This window comes from Podarcis muralis, chromosome 2 (assembly GCF_964188315.1).
Source record: "Podarcis muralis chromosome 2, rPodMur119.hap1.1, whole genome shotgun sequence".
In the NCBI taxonomy this organism is placed as follows: Eukaryota; Metazoa; Chordata; class Lepidosauria; order Squamata; family Lacertidae; genus Podarcis; species Podarcis muralis.
In genome coordinates this window covers 38,386,807-38,404,401 of record NC_135656.1, presented here as the reverse complement: position 1 = coordinate 38,404,401, position 17,595 = coordinate 38,386,807, and the positions used below count along the sequence as shown (strand labels likewise).

Below are 17,595 nucleotides of genomic sequence, written 5' to 3'. Positions count from 1 at the left end.
GCACATAGTTCAATAAAACACTTTGCTATGCAGGAGAAGGAAGGACCTCTTTTAAACCACAGTGTAAGAATTTTGCTAAGAGAATCTCATATTGATTAACAAAAATAGTACATGTAGCTGTCCTGGTTATGGATGAGCTGGGAATAAATATCAGTAGTATAACCTAAAGATCTTCAACCAAAAGGCACAATGAAGAACACTATCTCTATATTAAATGTAATACCAGACTATACTGTTCCCCTTTACAGAAATTCTTTACAAGCTCTGATTATTTGTTTCATGAGTAGTATTGAAAGCTAAGTATTCAGACAGCAGAAAAATAGCTGTCCTGAAAGCATTCCCTAGTCCAGTGTTTCTCAAACTGTTTGATGTGGTGGACCAGCAATTCCCACCCCACTGATGTGCCAGGAGCCGGTACCATATTTGGTCCCCGAAACAACCCTCCCAACTTGGGCTGTGGTGGAGTTGTTGTGGACCAGCAGCTGATGGTTTGCAGACGAGCACAAATCCATGGACCACCACTTCAAGTAGCACTGCCCTGGTCTGCCATTTGAGATTCCAAATAAGGGGAAAGGACAGAATGGAGTATGAAAAAGGACATGCCTCTTCCTTAATTTGTGATGGATGTACAGAACCATCCCCACCTTCTAGGTCTTGTCCCTATGTCTCACATTTTAGCTTCTAGCTCTTCTCTCGTTACTACTTTGGAACTGAAGAAACTACTTCTCTAGTCCAAAGTGTGTTTTAAAGTCTGGTCAATTTAAGCATAATAGGGAGGGCAGTAGGATGAGCATTCTAGCATTACTTGCTCCACCGCTTCCCTTCATCACTGTTTCAGTCATCTTACAGCAAATGGAAGGCAAATGTATAAAGTGTGGAAGGTTGTTTATATGCAGACACATGAACATTTTAGAAGCCTGGAAAGAACAAGTAACTTCAGAGCTAGTGCACTCATCTGCACTGTCCACATCATGTGTTCACATTGCCTTAATTGTACCATTTGCTAGGGCTTCTGTGTGTGTTATTTCTGGTAGTACTCTCCCCAAATACTTCTTGCAACATATTCCTAACAACTACTCCTTAGTGGAGATGGCACTCATCAGTCACTGATTCTCTTGAGTTTACCAGAATTCTGTAGCTAGTTAGCTTCTCGCTGCATGAAGACTTAAGTGTGTAGACAGGAGAAAGGTTTTTTAAAAACCCAGCCAGGATACTACCATCATTATAGATCATGTGTGAACCAGGGACTTGCCAGATTAATAAGAGGTTTGCTTCTTTAGAAACTCATTTGAAAAGAACTACTACAGAAAGGAAGAACAGATGAAAAGATTGGGTTAATAATTTTGACACGTTTAGGGAGAATGGAAAGTAACCCTCCTGCCAAAACTAGTTATGGGGGGGAAATTGGGATAATCTCTCTGGTTAGGATAACATTTTTTAATATTGCAGGAATGGGAACTATGTTCTTGACTGATCTAGCAGGTGTTGAGTTGTATTCAACATAGTGCTAAGGTCAGCACAAGGATTTCACCCTGTGCAATGAAATGTTCTCCCCATCTTCCGCTTGCATGCCCTCTAAATCTGTTCTGGGGTTTCTTCTCTATCCTTCAGGGATTTTGGGATGGCATGGGGTGCATGTGGGGGAAAGAAACGAGGGGAAATCCCCTTGTGCTAGCACAAGATTTAGTTGAATACTGTCCACAGAGAAAAGAAATGAGGGTGGTCAGGGCAGGACTGCTTCTGAATGCTTTCTCCAGTGAACCACCAACATACCCTCCATTGCGTAGGAAATCGCTGATTATCCTGCCCCATTCACAGCTTTCCATTTCTTTCATCCCCCCCCCCCCCAAACTGGGGCAATTTAATACTATCTCTTGATTTGAGAGATTGTGTCGCAATTCTGATCTTCTGGGGATTCAAAACTCTTTAATGTAGTTAGTTTTAAGATATAAAAGCTGCATAAAATACAAATAACCAGGATAATATTTGTTTCCACAGGGAATATTTGTTTGGATGGAAAGACCATATTTCTAAGCCTTAAGATTAAAACCACTGAATTGTTAGCCACCTCCAGAATTATTACAAATATCACCAGTTTTAGAACATGTTCCCTAAAGCATACTTACATGAAATGATGTTCCACTTAAATCACTTGAACTGATTTCAAATTAAAGGTATTTAGGAAAGGACTGCCTGCAAATTGCATTAACAGAGGCATAGGGAGTTTTGAAATGTCTAAGAACTATGACTTGACGGCCACAAGGTTTATGCAAATTTTATAAGCTTTGCTCATTATGAATAAAAATATGCAAATAACCTGTGGTCTACCTACTTATGCTACTTTTTCTGCTGTGACCTTCACAGCTGCCCAAGTTACTCAGTCCCCATTTATTATTTCTGCTAGAAATATATTGCTATAGACAACTTCATTAATCTTTTAAGAAGCCATCTGCTTACCCCCCCCCCAAAAAAAAACCAGGAGTCCTTAATGGCACGAAGTGGTGACTGTAAAATAAGACAAAAGATTCAAGCAATAGGTAGAGCATAGGAAGCCAGAGGAAAAAGGAAGCTAAAGAATCAGTTCTTGTTTTACACAAGCATCTTGCTTGGAAGGACCACAACTCAGGGACAAAACAGAAAGGATGGTTTTCATTTCACTTTTAAATAGTAAATAGGAACTAAGACTCCTACTCCTGAAAACTGGATTTGAACTACAAGATGGAGAAGGGAAACTTTAACCCTCGTGCAGGGGTCAGCAACCTTTTTCAGCCGTGGGCCAGTCCACTGTCCCTCAGACCATGTGGTGGGCCGGACTATATTGGGGGGGGGGGGGAGAGAACAAATTCCTTTGCCCCACAAATAACTCAGAGATGCATTTTAAATAAAAGGACACATTCTACTCATGCAAAAACATGCTGATTCCCGGACCGTTGGCGGGCCAGATTGAGAAGGCAAATGGGCTGCATCCGGGCCCCGGGCCTTAGGTTGCCTACCCCTACCCTAGTCTCAACCTGGGTCCCATCCTCATGTGGTTACCAGTAGTAGTAGCTATGGGGCCTCTTACCTAGATCAGGGCCACAGCAGAGACAGTTCCCCTTCGCCCCCATGGGCCTGATCTAGAAGCTCCCACAGCTCCTATTTGTTTGTTTGAAAAATTACCTTCATTTTTGTTATGGCCCTCACTTTTAAGAACTAGCACTTCCTCATCCATGGGGATAGCACTATCTGCAAGAGGCGCAAGAGAATAAAACAGCATTCTACACAACAACAGATGTGTCGTTGTGGCAGGAAAATACAAGGTGTAAAAAATACCATGTAAGTTATCTCAGAAACTGCTTGAATCTTTTCAGTTTACTTTGTCTTGTCGTTTCCCCCCCCCCTTCTAGGTATATACCTTCACAGTGCTGCAAAAATGCATTACAAACTGACTACAAAATAGCATTTCGCAGAGGAACCATAGTACTGGAATAGGAGGCAAACTACATTTCTGATCGTCTAGATGGCTGGTGGCGATATTTGGGGCACAAACTGTTTTGCATTTCTTGATTACCATCCTCCTACTAGGGATGATCTTTAGAACCTTTAGGCAGCAAATCACTAAGCATCAATAGTCATCTTACAAGCATTTCATCATTTCAAAATTAAATATGCATATCCATTAGCTTCAAATAAAAATGAAAAATATATGCAGCCTGAATGCAAGACGGATGTGTTTCACTATACAAGGTGTACCCAGTAGAAGGGGCAGGGGGGAATGCTAGCAGTGCCGTTTTTGTCTCCAATAAAGTTCCCACTAAAGCATCGCAGGCAATCATAACGATATAATGAACATAGCAATTTAAAAAAATGAATGCCATAAGAGAATGAAACAATGAAAAAATTAATTGTGCAGAGCTTCCATTAATCATCCAAACACGGGATGATAGTGACTGACAATTTTTCCTGACTTTTATAGAGATGTCAGTTTCAAAATGATGTATCCAGTCATGTTTTCAAAAGTTATCATTCCAAAGGTACACAGAGAGCACTACTGGGTCATTTAAATTACAACCAGAGCCCATAGTAGAATACCTTGATTCAGTCGCAGAGGACAAGCTTTGCATGACAAAAGCTAGAAGCTCGGCCTCTCCACTCAAATGATCTCACGTAGCAGTGGAAAAGACTGTTCCATGAGATCTTGGGAGAGCCAGTGCCAATCAGATTAGACATTACACTACTGGATTGATGGCTTGACAGTTGTCGCATTCCCTTGTAACACTAAGCCAAACCATGACTTACCACGAACATGCTAGCTCTCAGGGAGAACGCAACCCCTTTGATCATCCCTGATTATTTTAGCTCAGCACAACAATGAAGCCAAGGTTGGCTTAGTGTTATCATCCACACACTGACCTATGGTTATCTCCTCCTTAATCATGGTTCGTAGCCAAGGTTTGCTCTTGACTACATCACAGTTAAGGAGCGTAGAGTTTAAGCACAATCCCACCTTCAGATGACCTGTTAAGCCAAACTTTGGCACCACTGCTATACCAAACTGACTGAGCAGGAGCAAAGTGAATGCGAGCCATTGTTTGGTTTACTGTGTCACGCCACCAAGGCCAATGCAAAGCAGTTCATGCCAAACTTTAAAACAAGAGCAGAAACACTAAGGTGACTTGGGCCCCTACTGAAATAATCCTCTCAGTTCCTATGATTACTTTTTCACTAAGTGGTTAAACATCATTAAACCCCAAATATCTATATTTCCACTTCATTTTATAAAAGTCTTAAATCTTTCATTCATTACAATTTAGGAACAACTATCTATGCACCCTCTAGTTTACTATCCAAGAAGTATAAGAGATACTAAAGAATTATTGACAGAACAACAGAATTAGATTTGGGTAGCAAGATGAAAAATGGAAGCTCTGCCCATGTATTAATGCATGGCTGGTTAGTTAGATCAACAGTGGACACATTCCCAGTACCAAGAATGATATAAAAATAAAGTAAAATAAAATAGCAGAATACTATAAAACATGTAGCTTACTTTGTGCTTTTTCACAGAAGTTTATCTGAAAGCCTAAAGCAAAAAAGATAAGTTCTAGTTCATTTTCTGGAAAATAGATATTTGCACAACCTTTAAAAATCACATTTCATGTTCATTTAAAAAAAACACCCTCAAACACCAAGTAAAAGGTTAAATCACTGCCTGAGTTGCAAAGACAGTACTCCAATAACCTGTTTTCTTGTCAATATCTAATACCTTTTGGAAAAGTCAAAGTTGTACTATACAGTACTGTCCAAAACATCAGTAAAGCATCAGCAGGTGGCAGTCCAGATCAGGTCAGCTACAGAGGTTAAGTATTAGTTTGTTATTAACTTTAAACAAAATGTTAAGAACAAATGGTGATTTTGCTAGGAAGTTTCCCACATGTACTTTCCGAAGTTAAATAAGTACACGCATCATGAAGGCTTCCCAATATTAGATTTGTATTTCTGGGTATACTGTACATGTGCAGGTATCACTGTCTGTTTTCACCATTCACTGCAGAATTATATCTGACTTAGTTTTAGAGACAGACAGATGTTGTTTCTCCAGCTTGTCTAAATAATGCAGATAAACCCAATTTGCCTACTTTACTTTTTTGCATAATTTATGTCACTTTTGCTAGTTGTAAGGAGGAGCAAGTACATATCCAAGGTACTAATACTTCAATCCCTCCCCACTGAAAATCCTGTTGAGTCGTTCTCTGGTTTCTGAGGCTTCTCTTAAGCATTCTCTGAACATAAATAATAATCCTATTTTTAAATGACACATGAGAAATTCAGGTTGCTACATTTTGTGGCCAATATGAAGATTCATGTTTGCCCCAAAATTGTGGATAATGCATTCACAAAACACTGGAAGTCGCATATGACTTTTTAAATGTAACATGCTAGTATATATATTTTTTGCCACTTGCAGAAGTGGAACTGAGAAAACAGTGACTTGTTGAGGCCTGCATAGTAATCCATGAAACTATAGGGCACTTGACCCTCTGCATTCATTCATTTCTTTCTTTCAATACACAACTAGCTGAAGCTCAATGGTCAACTGAGAGGATAGGTTTATACTAGCTGCACTCGTGAAAATTCACAGGTATATAAATGTGAATGGTGAAAATGGCAGCCTTCTGTGCTCAGCCATAATCATTGAGTACAACCTTGCTGCAAAAAACCAATGATGTACCTAGTTCAGCATTCTGTCTCTAGTAGGGGCCAACAAGACACCATAGGAAAGTCACAGGCAAGACATGAATGTAATAGCCACACTTTGTCCCATCCCCCCCCCCCCCCCGCAAATCAGATAAAACTTGTCTTTAATCATGGAGCTTTCATTTAGCATGTCATCACTTATACTGATTGGCCAACCTATATTCCATTACTATCTGACACATAATGGCCCAATTTGCACATTAACTATAGTTTATTGTGAACACAGAGACTGCTTTCACTTTGCTCCTCTCCTATGGCAAGCAGGAGCAACAAACTGCAATCCCTGCATTAGTATTTTGTCTGTACTGGGAGCTGTGGTTTGTTTCACTTAGGCAAAGCATGGCCAGGAAGCCAAACAAATCTTGGCTTCACATCATGGTTTGTTTGGACTTAAACAAACCACAACCCCAGATTCAGATGCTATACTAAGCGAGGGTTTGTGGTTAACTGCTGCCAGATGCAAGGGGAGGAGCTAAGTGGGAACAATCTGTGTGTTCAAGGTAAACTATGGTTCATTAACTATGGGTCCTGATGTGTGAATGCTGCCATTCTGTCCAAGATAAGAAGTAACTATCTGGTATGATATAAGCAGAGAACGTTTTATTAAGGCATTGCTGATAGCTTCTAACACAGTGTCAGCTTCGTCTGTCTAAACTGGGCATTTTTCTGCAATAACTGGCAAAGGATCAGAATTGGGCTTGGCTGACCCTACAGTATACCATATTTTTCTGTGCATAAGACTAGGGGTTGTTTTTTTACCAAAATATTAGGTTTAAAATTGGAGTTTGTCTTATACATGGGTAGTGCTGAGGGGTGTTTTCTTAATTTGGAGTCCCCCCAAATAGGGAGCGTCTTATACATGGGGGCATCTTATACATGGAAAAATACGGTATTACCTTTCTCTTTTATGGTAAGATTCATATAGAGCTCAACTTGGAAACTAGAAAGAAAAAAAAACACAGACACAAATGCCACCTTCTCTACTCTGAGGCACCTCACAAACATACTTGGAAATAAAGAGCAGAATCTAATCAAGTACTTTTGCTAGTGCAAGGACTTCTGGCTGCAAAGTGGAACTTCCCCTCTCTCTTCTCTCCCAATATCCCCACCCTTTTGCACCCTTAATGTGTTCTGGAGATTCTCCCAACCCTGCAAAGAAGATTTGGGGAGAGTGCAGGGAGGGGCACACAGGGAGAGGAGGGATAAGTTCTGTTTCACTAGCAGAAATCCCTGAGCTAGTGAAAATTTCACTAGTCATTGCCAAAAGGTTTGAGCTAGCTTTTCTACCAAATACCACAGCCAGGCTGAAGGAAAATTTGCACTAAATTCAATGCTTTTACACATGAAACAGAATAAATGAGTGACCATCTCATCCAAGAATAGAAGTAAAAAAGTAACACCCCTAGATATTTGACTGAAAAGTACAAGCAATGTCTGTTACTGTGTATATGCAATCTGGAAAAATGAAAACTCTAGGACAGAGAGCTAACATACTTGTTCCTTTCTGATAAGATGCAGGAACAGATAAAATCTCCAGATATTATGAAGTAAAATTTACTTAGTTTAAAAAGTTGTTTTTAAAAAATTGGTTGCTGGTTCTGATTGAGTTTCCATAACTAGTCCAAGAAAGAAGCCAAAACAAGTCTATGTAAATATTCAGTTGCAAGTTGAAAACAAGGGATTTGGAATCATATGCAAATCAAAAGGAAAGAATCTACTCTGGCATTTGACAACAGCTTGGAAGCACATTGAGCCTACTCATACAGCTTAACATTTGACATAATTTGCTATCCAGCACTGAAAGCTACACTTTCTAAAGTTTGGCCATCTTTTCTTGAGTCAGAGAAAAGGACCATGAATGAACAAATCCAGAAGATATGGTACTTAAGCTCAGCAAGAGCCTCAGGCAAGAAAGAAAAAAGCCAGCCAAATCAGCTAAAAAGAAAAGGACAATAGGAAAGTAACCAAGATGGTCTCAGTAAAGTAGCTGACATCCTTTCAGAATGTTCCATTCTGTTATTACAATCAAGAACTTTTTGGCTGTAAAGGGAGCAATGCTTCTTTCTGCTAACTAGTTTCCTCTGGGACAGGACACATCTGAATTCTAAACACGGATTATAGAGAGCAACTGTCTTATTATTTTTATTTTATGTTAACTTCAAAATTTGGATGGGCTGATGAAACTTGTTTTGGCCTAAAATGAAGAAATAAACTTGTCAGATGTAAAAATAAAGGGCACAGAGAACATCAGAAGCAAGCAACAAACAAAAACATAGTATCAAAAAGATAGGTATTAGATGGCATGGTCCAAGAACAAAGAGGGTGTATTCATTAACTAATGGGAACTAATACAACATCCAATTCATTATAAAGTTTTTCAAGTCTTTAACTGGTATGTCTACATGTTTCCAAGATTTTCTAAAAGCATGAGCTCTAGAAACAAGATTCTGAGCCTTTCAGCAAAACCTGCCAACAAATTATAATCCCGTGCAGATTTAAGAACATAAGAAGAGCCTGCTGGAGCAGAAAAATTACCCATCTAGTCCGGCATCCTAGTCATAGTATGCCCAACCAGATGCCAAATGAAATTTACAAGCAGGAGCCAAGCAGAAGAGCATTCAACACCACCCCATGGTTTCCTGCAACTGGTATGCAGATGCATTACTGCCTCCAACTATGGAGGTAGAGCACAGCCATCATAGCTAGTTGCCATTGATAGCTTTCTCCTCCATGACTTTGTCCAATCCTTTTTTAAAGCCATCCAAGTCAGTGGCCATCACTGCCTCCTTAGTTTAGTGAGTTCCTTAGTTAAACTAGGTGCTGCATTAAGTAGTATTTTCTGCTATTCATCCTGATTCTTCCAACATACAGCTTCACTGGATGTGCACAAGTTCTAACGTTTCAAGAGAGGGAGAGATACTCCCTCTTTCTTCAAGCCATGCTAATTTTATAAACTTCTATAACGTCAACTCTTACTCGCCTTTTCTCTAAACAAAAAAGTCCCAAACATGACAAGCTTTTCTCATAGTGGAATTTCTTGATCCCCTTGATTGCTTTGGTTGCTCTTTTCTGAACCTTTTCCAACTCTACAAGATTTTTTCATAGGTGAGGCATCCAGAACTGTACACAGTATTCGAAATGCAGTCACCCCATAGATTTTGTATTATCACTGAGCTATCCACTATATGACCCCAAGGCCTCTGTCCTGTTCTCAAACTCCAGGAACATGTTTAATATTAATATTTGTCGTCGTGACATGCAGCACTTTGCACTTGTTTACACTGAACTGCATTTGCCATTTTACCACCCATTCAATCAGTTGGGACTTTCTGGAATATATAATATTATATATCTCAAGTACCCTTGATAAGACTGTGGATGAGAATCAAGCCATGGAGTCATGGGGGGGTGACACACACCTAGTATTGCATTATCTTTCCGAGCACTAAATTCTCTTTAACCTTGGAATGCACAAAAACATTTTCCAAGTGAAGCAATATAGTGGTATAACAAAGTATTTCATTCAGAACAGAAATAGGGTCAAAATCAATCAATATCCAACAGTTCACTCCAAGAGGCGGCTAATGCACTCTTCACATGCTTTTAGCTGGTAACACTAAAGGTCCACTTTTCCTGCATGAGGAGAACATCCACTTGAGCTCTTGACTGAAATCTTCCTATGCTGGCACTTATACAACATTTATGCAACAAAAACCTATGTTGTGGGAAATGACACAGGGGAAATGGTATGAGTGAACAGAACTAGATACTGATGTAGTATGTCACTTACCATCTGAATAAATCTTGGGAAGGAGAAGTACCAAACTCAACTCCACAGCATGACTTATATGAACTTATCTATTATTGTTATATTGGAATTAGGCATATGGATAGAGAAAGATCTACAGGACTGTTTCTGACATTTAATTACAATTCACTGCTCTGATCTAAAGACTCACAGGACCTCCAATGCTCATATGGAGCTCTTAGTGATGGGTAGCTCCTTGCATGTAATGGGATGCCACCCTGCCACAGGTAATTGAGGAAGCTCTTGTGTGCATGACAGCTACACATTATTTACTGCTGTATCAACGCATGAAGCTGGGTCTAAACAGGCCCACTGGTCTATTAATACCTTGTTGAAAAGAGAACTACAGGTTTTTCACAAGGTTATGTATCCAATAAAACTCCTCAAATTCTGCTCGTGCTCACACTTCTAATCAGTGCTATTTTTTGAGAAAAAGAAGTGCCGGAACTCACCATGAACGCCTCCCTTGTTCTCTTATAATAGCAATGGCACCCACCTGAGAGGTGCTGGAACGGAGTTCAGGGGAGTTCTGGCTGGGAAAAAAGCCCTGCTTCTAATGTAGTTTGATACAAGTTTTGAGTAAAAAGTTGTTGTTTAGGATTTCTTAATTCAGTAAAGAAGGAGAACCTGAAAAGACTATGATGCACAGTACTATGGCCCTACATGTCTGTTTTTTTTTAAATCTAGCGTAGGCACTTTCAATTCAAAATCAACAATTTTTAGATGGTTATATAACCAGCAATGAGAACACAGCTTTTTTTTTACAGAACAAGTGCACAGAAATGAAGCTGACTCAGACCAATGATTTAGACTGCAGTCCTATGCACATCACCTGGACTCAGTAGATCTCAGTAAGGAGAGATACACTGGATTGAATTACAAATACAATATTTTTCCATACTGATTTAATAATGTAAATTTCTTAGTTTTCATTCATCATAGCCTTTGAACGAATTAGGTGATGAGTTTCAATAAAATCACCAGGTAAGTTTCTTGCCAGGAATGAATACTTACATTTCTAACACTGAAAGCAGGCAGAAAGGCAGGATAGAAGAAAACCAACTGTTTTTTGCCTTCAAAGAGCAGCAAATCTGGGCAGCCTGGTAAAGAGAACTGGTTCTATGCAAGACTAAAGGTCATCTCCCACACTGTGACTTTACATTAAGTAATTAATGTACACCTGTAACATATTTCTGTGATCACTCACTTTGATTCAAATGTGCCTACTCATCAGAAAGACACAAGTACAGGTGATGTTCACAGAGTGGTTCAGCAAACACTTGCAATAAACCTTTACTTTGCAACAACCAAAGTTAAGGGTTAAAAATAGATATCCTGCATATTTTAGGCAAAAGAGTGGTTCGAAAGCCATTTCCCTTACTTAACACCATAATGTGGGAACCAGCCTGAAGTCCTGCCTTTCAATGTGGGATGTTTTCCAATATGCAGAGGAACAAACACTCTTTACCGCAAGACTACCCAGGTGAGTAATCAAAATTCAAATATCATAACATACTGGTTTACCTGAGCACCCAAATGCATAGGTATTATTGAGAGTTAACTCCTAGGTGCTCATAGTACCGTTTCTACTACAAGAATATGGAGTGTGTTCCTATCCTTCCCATGTTAACACAGAATGTTACTTGGGAATAATACTAGGAGTACTTAACAGCCTAAAAACAAAAGGAAAGGAAAAGCTGAATAGCCTGCTATATACCAATCAACACTCTTGAGATCCCAAACTAAAACACTAAGCAAACAAGAAACAGTTCAATAAGGGAAGTATTTTGCTACAAGAGCTATTAAGGATCTAATTGCTTGAGGATCTAACCAAGTATTAGGCCAAACATGCTAGCAGCATCTGGCAAACTTTTTTTTGTTACCCACAGAAACTCTGAGTGTGGTACTGCACTTCCAGGTGCTAAACAAAAAATAATATATTGCAACAAAATTCTGAGATGCTTACAGGACCATCAGAGTTGTACAATGAACAATCTGCCTCTCATATAATTACCTAATCAAGAGCACTGGGAGTGCAAATAAAAAACAAACACCTCCCTATACTGGTACTTTACTCCATCTAACGCAGCTTGAGAGAGAAGTCTACATAGCTTTGCAGTTATATATAACAATATATGTGTAGTTTCTCAGATACTGAGCTTGAACACTTTGTAACACACACACACCCAAAAAAGGTGGTGGTTAGTATCCAGTGCCAACTCAGCAGTAAAGCTTAGTAACATTTACTATTCTGGTGTTTGTATGTATCTATGAAGGATACTTCAAACACAACAAACTCCCTATATGGGAAGCACTTCTATACATGAAATAGAAGGCAAACAACATACAGGTATTTGACAATTGCGAACATGAGCATTTTGCTGCATGTACATAGGCTGGTGCTGAAAAGTGGCAAGGGCAGCTTCCTAGCATATAATGAGCAGGTGATGATGCCTTGTAATGAGTCAGACCACCAGTCCCTCTAACTCTGTATTGTCTACTTTGACTGGCAGCAGCTCTCCAGATGTCTTTCACAGTCCTCCTACTAGAGATTCCCTTCAATTGCTATCAGTTATGTCCAAAATCCTGTACATTGCAGGGCATAACAGGCTTTCCAGATTAGCTGGTTCGAAAGCTGTATGCCAATCCTGAGAACACCATGTCCCAAGATACTGCAGTGAGTGATCATACACATTTGTGGAAGGAGAGAACTGATTATTAAGTGTTAAAACAGCATAACTGGTGTCACAAAGCACCATTCATTATTTCAACAGTACAAACCTAATCCTATACTCATTTCACTGGAAATACCACTAATTTTAGCTTCTATGTATTAAATGGAGTTGTTAGGAAAACAGTGTTGAGTTTACATTGTAAATATTATGATATACTTTCAGGTTTATTTTGTTAAATATTTTACCAAGTACATAGGTATCAAAGTGTCCCTCTCCAAAAATTTAGTAGGTACACAGAGAGGTTTCTTATGGGCATAATCAGAATTATGAGGTGGTAAGCCAACATCTGTTTCTCAAAAACAATTGCTCAATATGCACCGACGCTGAGAAAAGGACCTTGCACTTTCCATCCACATCTCACATTCATGCACTCTGCATCCTCCTTAATTACAAGCACACCTACTAATAATCTGATACAGTACTCCCTTTATTCGAGTAGAGAAGCACTCACTGTTATGCATTCCCCATTCAACCAAAACCACCTTCTAACTTCAATGTCAGAAAAGCCTCACATCTAATCTACCTACATAGTGCACTCATAAAAAAAAGAACAAGACCACTTTGCCCCTGCATGCCAACAGAAAAGCCACTTATGGACTCCAGACACATCATACATTTAAAGCATACACAAACATGCCACCAACTTATGGGGACTGTAATTTGTAAAGGTGCTGGGAACTGTAGCTCTGTGGGGGTTAAATTAAGGGTCTCAGGACTCTTAGAGAGGTGCTTTAAATCTATGGGGCCTACACAGACCTAGCTTTTGTTTACCCCTACACTCCACCCCCACCCCAAGGGCAATTAGGCTGCAATCCTGTACACACGGACCGTAAAGTAAATCCCCTTGAACTCAACAGGACTTCTGAGCAGACATGAGCAACATGGACATGCTACCTCTACCCCGACCTTAACGCATGCGTTCTTCCGACACATACCTTCGTTAGTCAGCCAGACGTCAGCCTCGTATTTTTTGCTTATTAATTCTGTTTTCCCAGTAGTGATCACGCCCTGGCGATTAGGCTCCCCACACCCTCCCCAGACTTACACCCCGGGATGAGTCCCCGAACCGTGGCTACTCCCATCACCCGGAAACCGCCCACATGCCCCGGGCAGAGGAGCCAGAAGGCCCCGAGTTTCCCCTCACACGTACATCTAGGCACACGTATAGCCGCCGCCCCCAACTGCACCCCTACCCGTGTTGCCGCCCAGAAGCGCCTGTTCACACACACGAAGCTTCCCCGCCGCCCCGCTTTCCTCGTCTCCCTCCCTCCCTGCACACCACACCCCCCTCCCACCCAGCGGAGCCCCACACGGGAAAGCGGCTCTTCTCGGCTTCGCTGGAGAACTCCAGGCGGCCGAGGCCTCTCGGTCTCCGGCGAGGCCTGGTCCAGCTCGGGCGCCCCCTCCCGTCCCCGCAGCCAGCCAGGCGGGGAGCGTGTGGTGGGCGGCGAGGGTTGGCAGGGAGCGAAGCGCCGCGCGGCCTACAGCAGGCTCCGCGGGCGTCGCTTCGGGCCCGGCTGCCGCCGCCGCCGCCGCCGCCGCCGCCGCTCCTCCCCAGGCGCGCTTCCCTTACCCTGCATGCTGCTGACTGTCGTGTGCGCCGCCTGGGACCCGCCGCCGCCGGAGCCAGAGCCGGGGCCGGGAGCCGCCATTGTGCAGCGCGCCAGACGCGGAGGGAGGGAGGGAGGGAAGGAGGGAGAAGGGGACGGACGGCAGGAGGAGGGAGGCTGCAATGCAGCAGGAGCGGAGGAGCAGCGGACCCGACCCCCTCCTTGCCCGTCCCGCGCGCCCGCCCTCGGCTCCTCGCCCGCGCGCTGCTGCTGCTGCGGCTGCTGCTGCTCCTCCCTGCCCCGCTCGCTGCTCCCTTCAGCCCCAGCAGGCAGCTGGCGGGACACCCGGAGCCGGGACTCGCGACAACAGGCGCCAGCCTCCCTGGCCCCGACCGACCCAAACCACCGCCAGTCGTCGTCGTCGCCGTCCTCCTTCTCCTCCTCCTCCCGCTCTCTCTCTCTCTCTCTCTCGGCGCTGCTAGGGCTCCGCTTGCAGCCTCCGCCGTCCGCTCGTCCCCTCCCACCCTCGCGGCATCAGGGTAACCCCTCCCAGGCAGCGGGCGGGACGGATGATGCCTCCGACGGCTTCGCCCAAAAAGACGCAGGAAGAGGGAGGGAGGCAGGAAAAGGAGGCGCGAGGAGGAGAGACCCAGCTGGATCCGGCGGCGGCGGCGGCAGGCCCGGCTAGTCCTGCACCCGCCGCCTCCCACAATGGCGAAGCTGATGCCCCGCCGCCGCAGCCCCGTTCTCCCCGACTCGCAGATTCCCCAGAAGCCGGTCATTCAGTCGACTGGCGGCAATAGCGACGAGAGGTAGCCATTGGCCGCCTTGTTGGTCTAATCACCTTTCTAAAACAGCCCAGCTTGGCGGCCATCTCTCCCATGTTGTGACAGCGAATTCGGTGGTTTTAAACGGGCTGAAGAGATTCTTCCTATTGTCTGTCCTGCATCATCCCCCCAACCTCCTGCCTTTCAGATTTAATGGATGAACCCAGATCTAGTACCTGTATTATGAGAGAGAGAAACCCGCTCTCTTCTTTCTCCCGCGTACGAGGAGAGCCTTGCCGCATCAGACGGAAGGTCCGTCTAGTTTAGCGTTCTCTACTGCGCTTAATTTTATACGCCTATTTGCTCGCCTCCCCCTGTCCTGGTAAATAAGCCACGGCAGCAAGCTTCACATAAGCAACTTATTCCAACAACTTACATCTTTTCCATAACTCTCCAGAATCTTTTGCAACTAGATAACAAAACATTGTATCTTGAAATATAGTGATTAAAATGTGATTAAGTACCTCAAATGAGATTATATCTTAGAATTACTTCCTTATTCTTTCAAATGATGCAATGTTGAATGAAAAGACATTTCTATATAAAATGAATCATATATTTTCTTTGTGGGCTTAGCATTCTGGAATATGTTCACAAATAAAGCTACAAGACGTTTCTGGAAGAATCACATGGAATAACAAGAATTATGTTCACTTATGACCTGCCTTTCTTGATACTAACATGTGGATTAAAAAAAAAAAATAGGGACAGCAATCTTTTTTGTTTTGTTTTTGGGTAACCTTTTTATTCTGAAAAACAGGTGGAATATAATTGTATTTAAATAAATAACTTGTTCCATATGCAAATGAATCTTATCCTTTCCATGTTTATTCAATGTTTATTCAATGAGATAAGAGGTAGTTCTTCGTTTGTTTTCTTCCACCTTTGCAGAATTAAGATCACCATGCCGAAACTCATCAATCCTGATCCCAAAGTTCTCAGTGGCCCCTTTTGTCTCTTCCCTAGGGTGCTTCTCCTCATACTGACATAGCCCAAGTCTTGTATGGTACCTACTTCTTCCTATCAATTTCCCATTAATTTGAATTAAGCTCATATAATACTTTTAACTTGGATGTAAGCCCTGTTTGCAATGCAATATTATGCATGCCTACCCATTGAGTTCATTGGGGCTTGCAACTATATGAGTACAGGTTTGCAGCCCGATTCTAATATATAATTTTCCAGAAATATGGTTCTTTCAATGTGCCTGGAAGCTCCACTGAAGAAATGGCTGTATATCATTCAGCCTAGGACCAGTTTGTGTTTAGGGTCGCAGCATGATTTTCCAGTGTAATTGGCCAACACTTCCCAATTAGCTGGAATCCAGGAAAGGAAACACAAATAAAAGCCCCAAGAAACATATTTAATTGGTTTCATGTATATGCAAGGTCATGCCAGCATAAATCTGTCCACAGCCCAAGAACTGATGTGCCCAGTTCTCACTTGGCAGCTGCCTGAAGCAGTATGAAAATATTTATTTCATAACAGTTTTAAACCCTTTTTTCTCAAAAGGGAGAAGCTTCTAGTAAATTATACTGTACATGGCAACATATCTTTTTCATACATTCCCCTTGTTGGTGATCCTACTGCCGCTGTCACTGGAGTGATTTCAGGGAGACTTTTTCGGGGTTCTGGCAGTTAAGGGGCAAGGTCTGCTGCCTGGAAAAGGAAGGTGCAACCAGGTCAGCTTTGAAGTCCTGGCAAGTGGGTCTTCCAGTTAATACACTGGACTGAGCAGAGCCGGATTTAGGTTTGATGGGGTCCTAAGCTACTGAATAGGGATGCAGGTGGTGCTGTGGGTTAAACCACAGAGCCTAGGACTTGCCGATCAGAAGGTTGGCGGTTCAAATCCCCGCGACGGGGTGAGCTCCTGTTGCTCAGTCCCTGCTCCTGCCAACCTAGCAGTTTGAAAGCACATCAAAGTGCAAGTAGATAAATAGGTACCTCTCTGGTGGGAAGGTAAACGGCGTTTCCATGCGCTGCTCTGGTTCGCTGGAAGTGGCTTAGTCATGCTGGCCACATGACCCGGAAGCTGTAGGCCAGCTCCCTCAGCCAATAAAGCGAGATGAGCGCTGCAACCCCAGAGTCAGGCACGACTGGACCTAATAGACAGGGGTCCCTTTACCTTTAAGCTACTGAATGTAATGGGGCCCTTTATATGTCCAGCTGTCCTTTGTCAACAACAAATTGTAGCTGTTTTTTGTGTTGAATACTGTATATGCTATATGGTAATTTATGAACCTAATAGGTATCTAAAGCCATTTGCACATAACAAAATATGTATTTTACAAAAGTAATTGTTGAATTTATCTTATATTTTGGAAATGTACGTCTAGTTCCCCCCCTTTAAATTTTTTTGGGGCCCCCAAGCGAGTGGGGCCCTAAGCTAAAGCTTGTTTAGCTTATACGTAAATCCGGCACTGGGTCTGAAGCAGAGA

The 17,595-nt window shown here is 42.4% G+C and overlaps 1 protein-coding gene across 14 annotated transcripts in view; it reads right to left on the bottom strand.

Annotated features, from left to right (window-relative positions):
* Positions 1 to 15,121, bottom strand: part of MAP2K4 (mitogen-activated protein kinase kinase 4) — a 47,260-nt gene extending 32,139 nt beyond the window's left edge. For 4 of the 14 annotated variants that reach the window (XM_028717107.2, XM_077924285.1, XM_077924282.1 and 1 more), the window contains exons 1-2: positions 14,728 to 15,121; positions 5,030 to 5,062 (exon numbers count right to left, since the gene is read on the bottom strand). In XM_028717107.2, the coding sequence (XP_028572940.2) occupies positions 5,030 to 5,062; positions 14,728 to 15,112 (418 nt within the window). In that variant the 5' untranslated portion in view covers positions 15,113 to 15,121. Of the gene's footprint in view, positions 1 to 3,159; positions 3,226 to 5,029; positions 5,063 to 14,353 lie in introns of all 14 variants that reach the window. The other 10 variants (XM_028717105.2, XM_077924288.1, XM_028717106.2 and 7 more) reach the window with 5 other exon arrangements.
* Between the last annotated feature and the right edge of the window lie 2,474 nt (positions 15,122 to 17,595).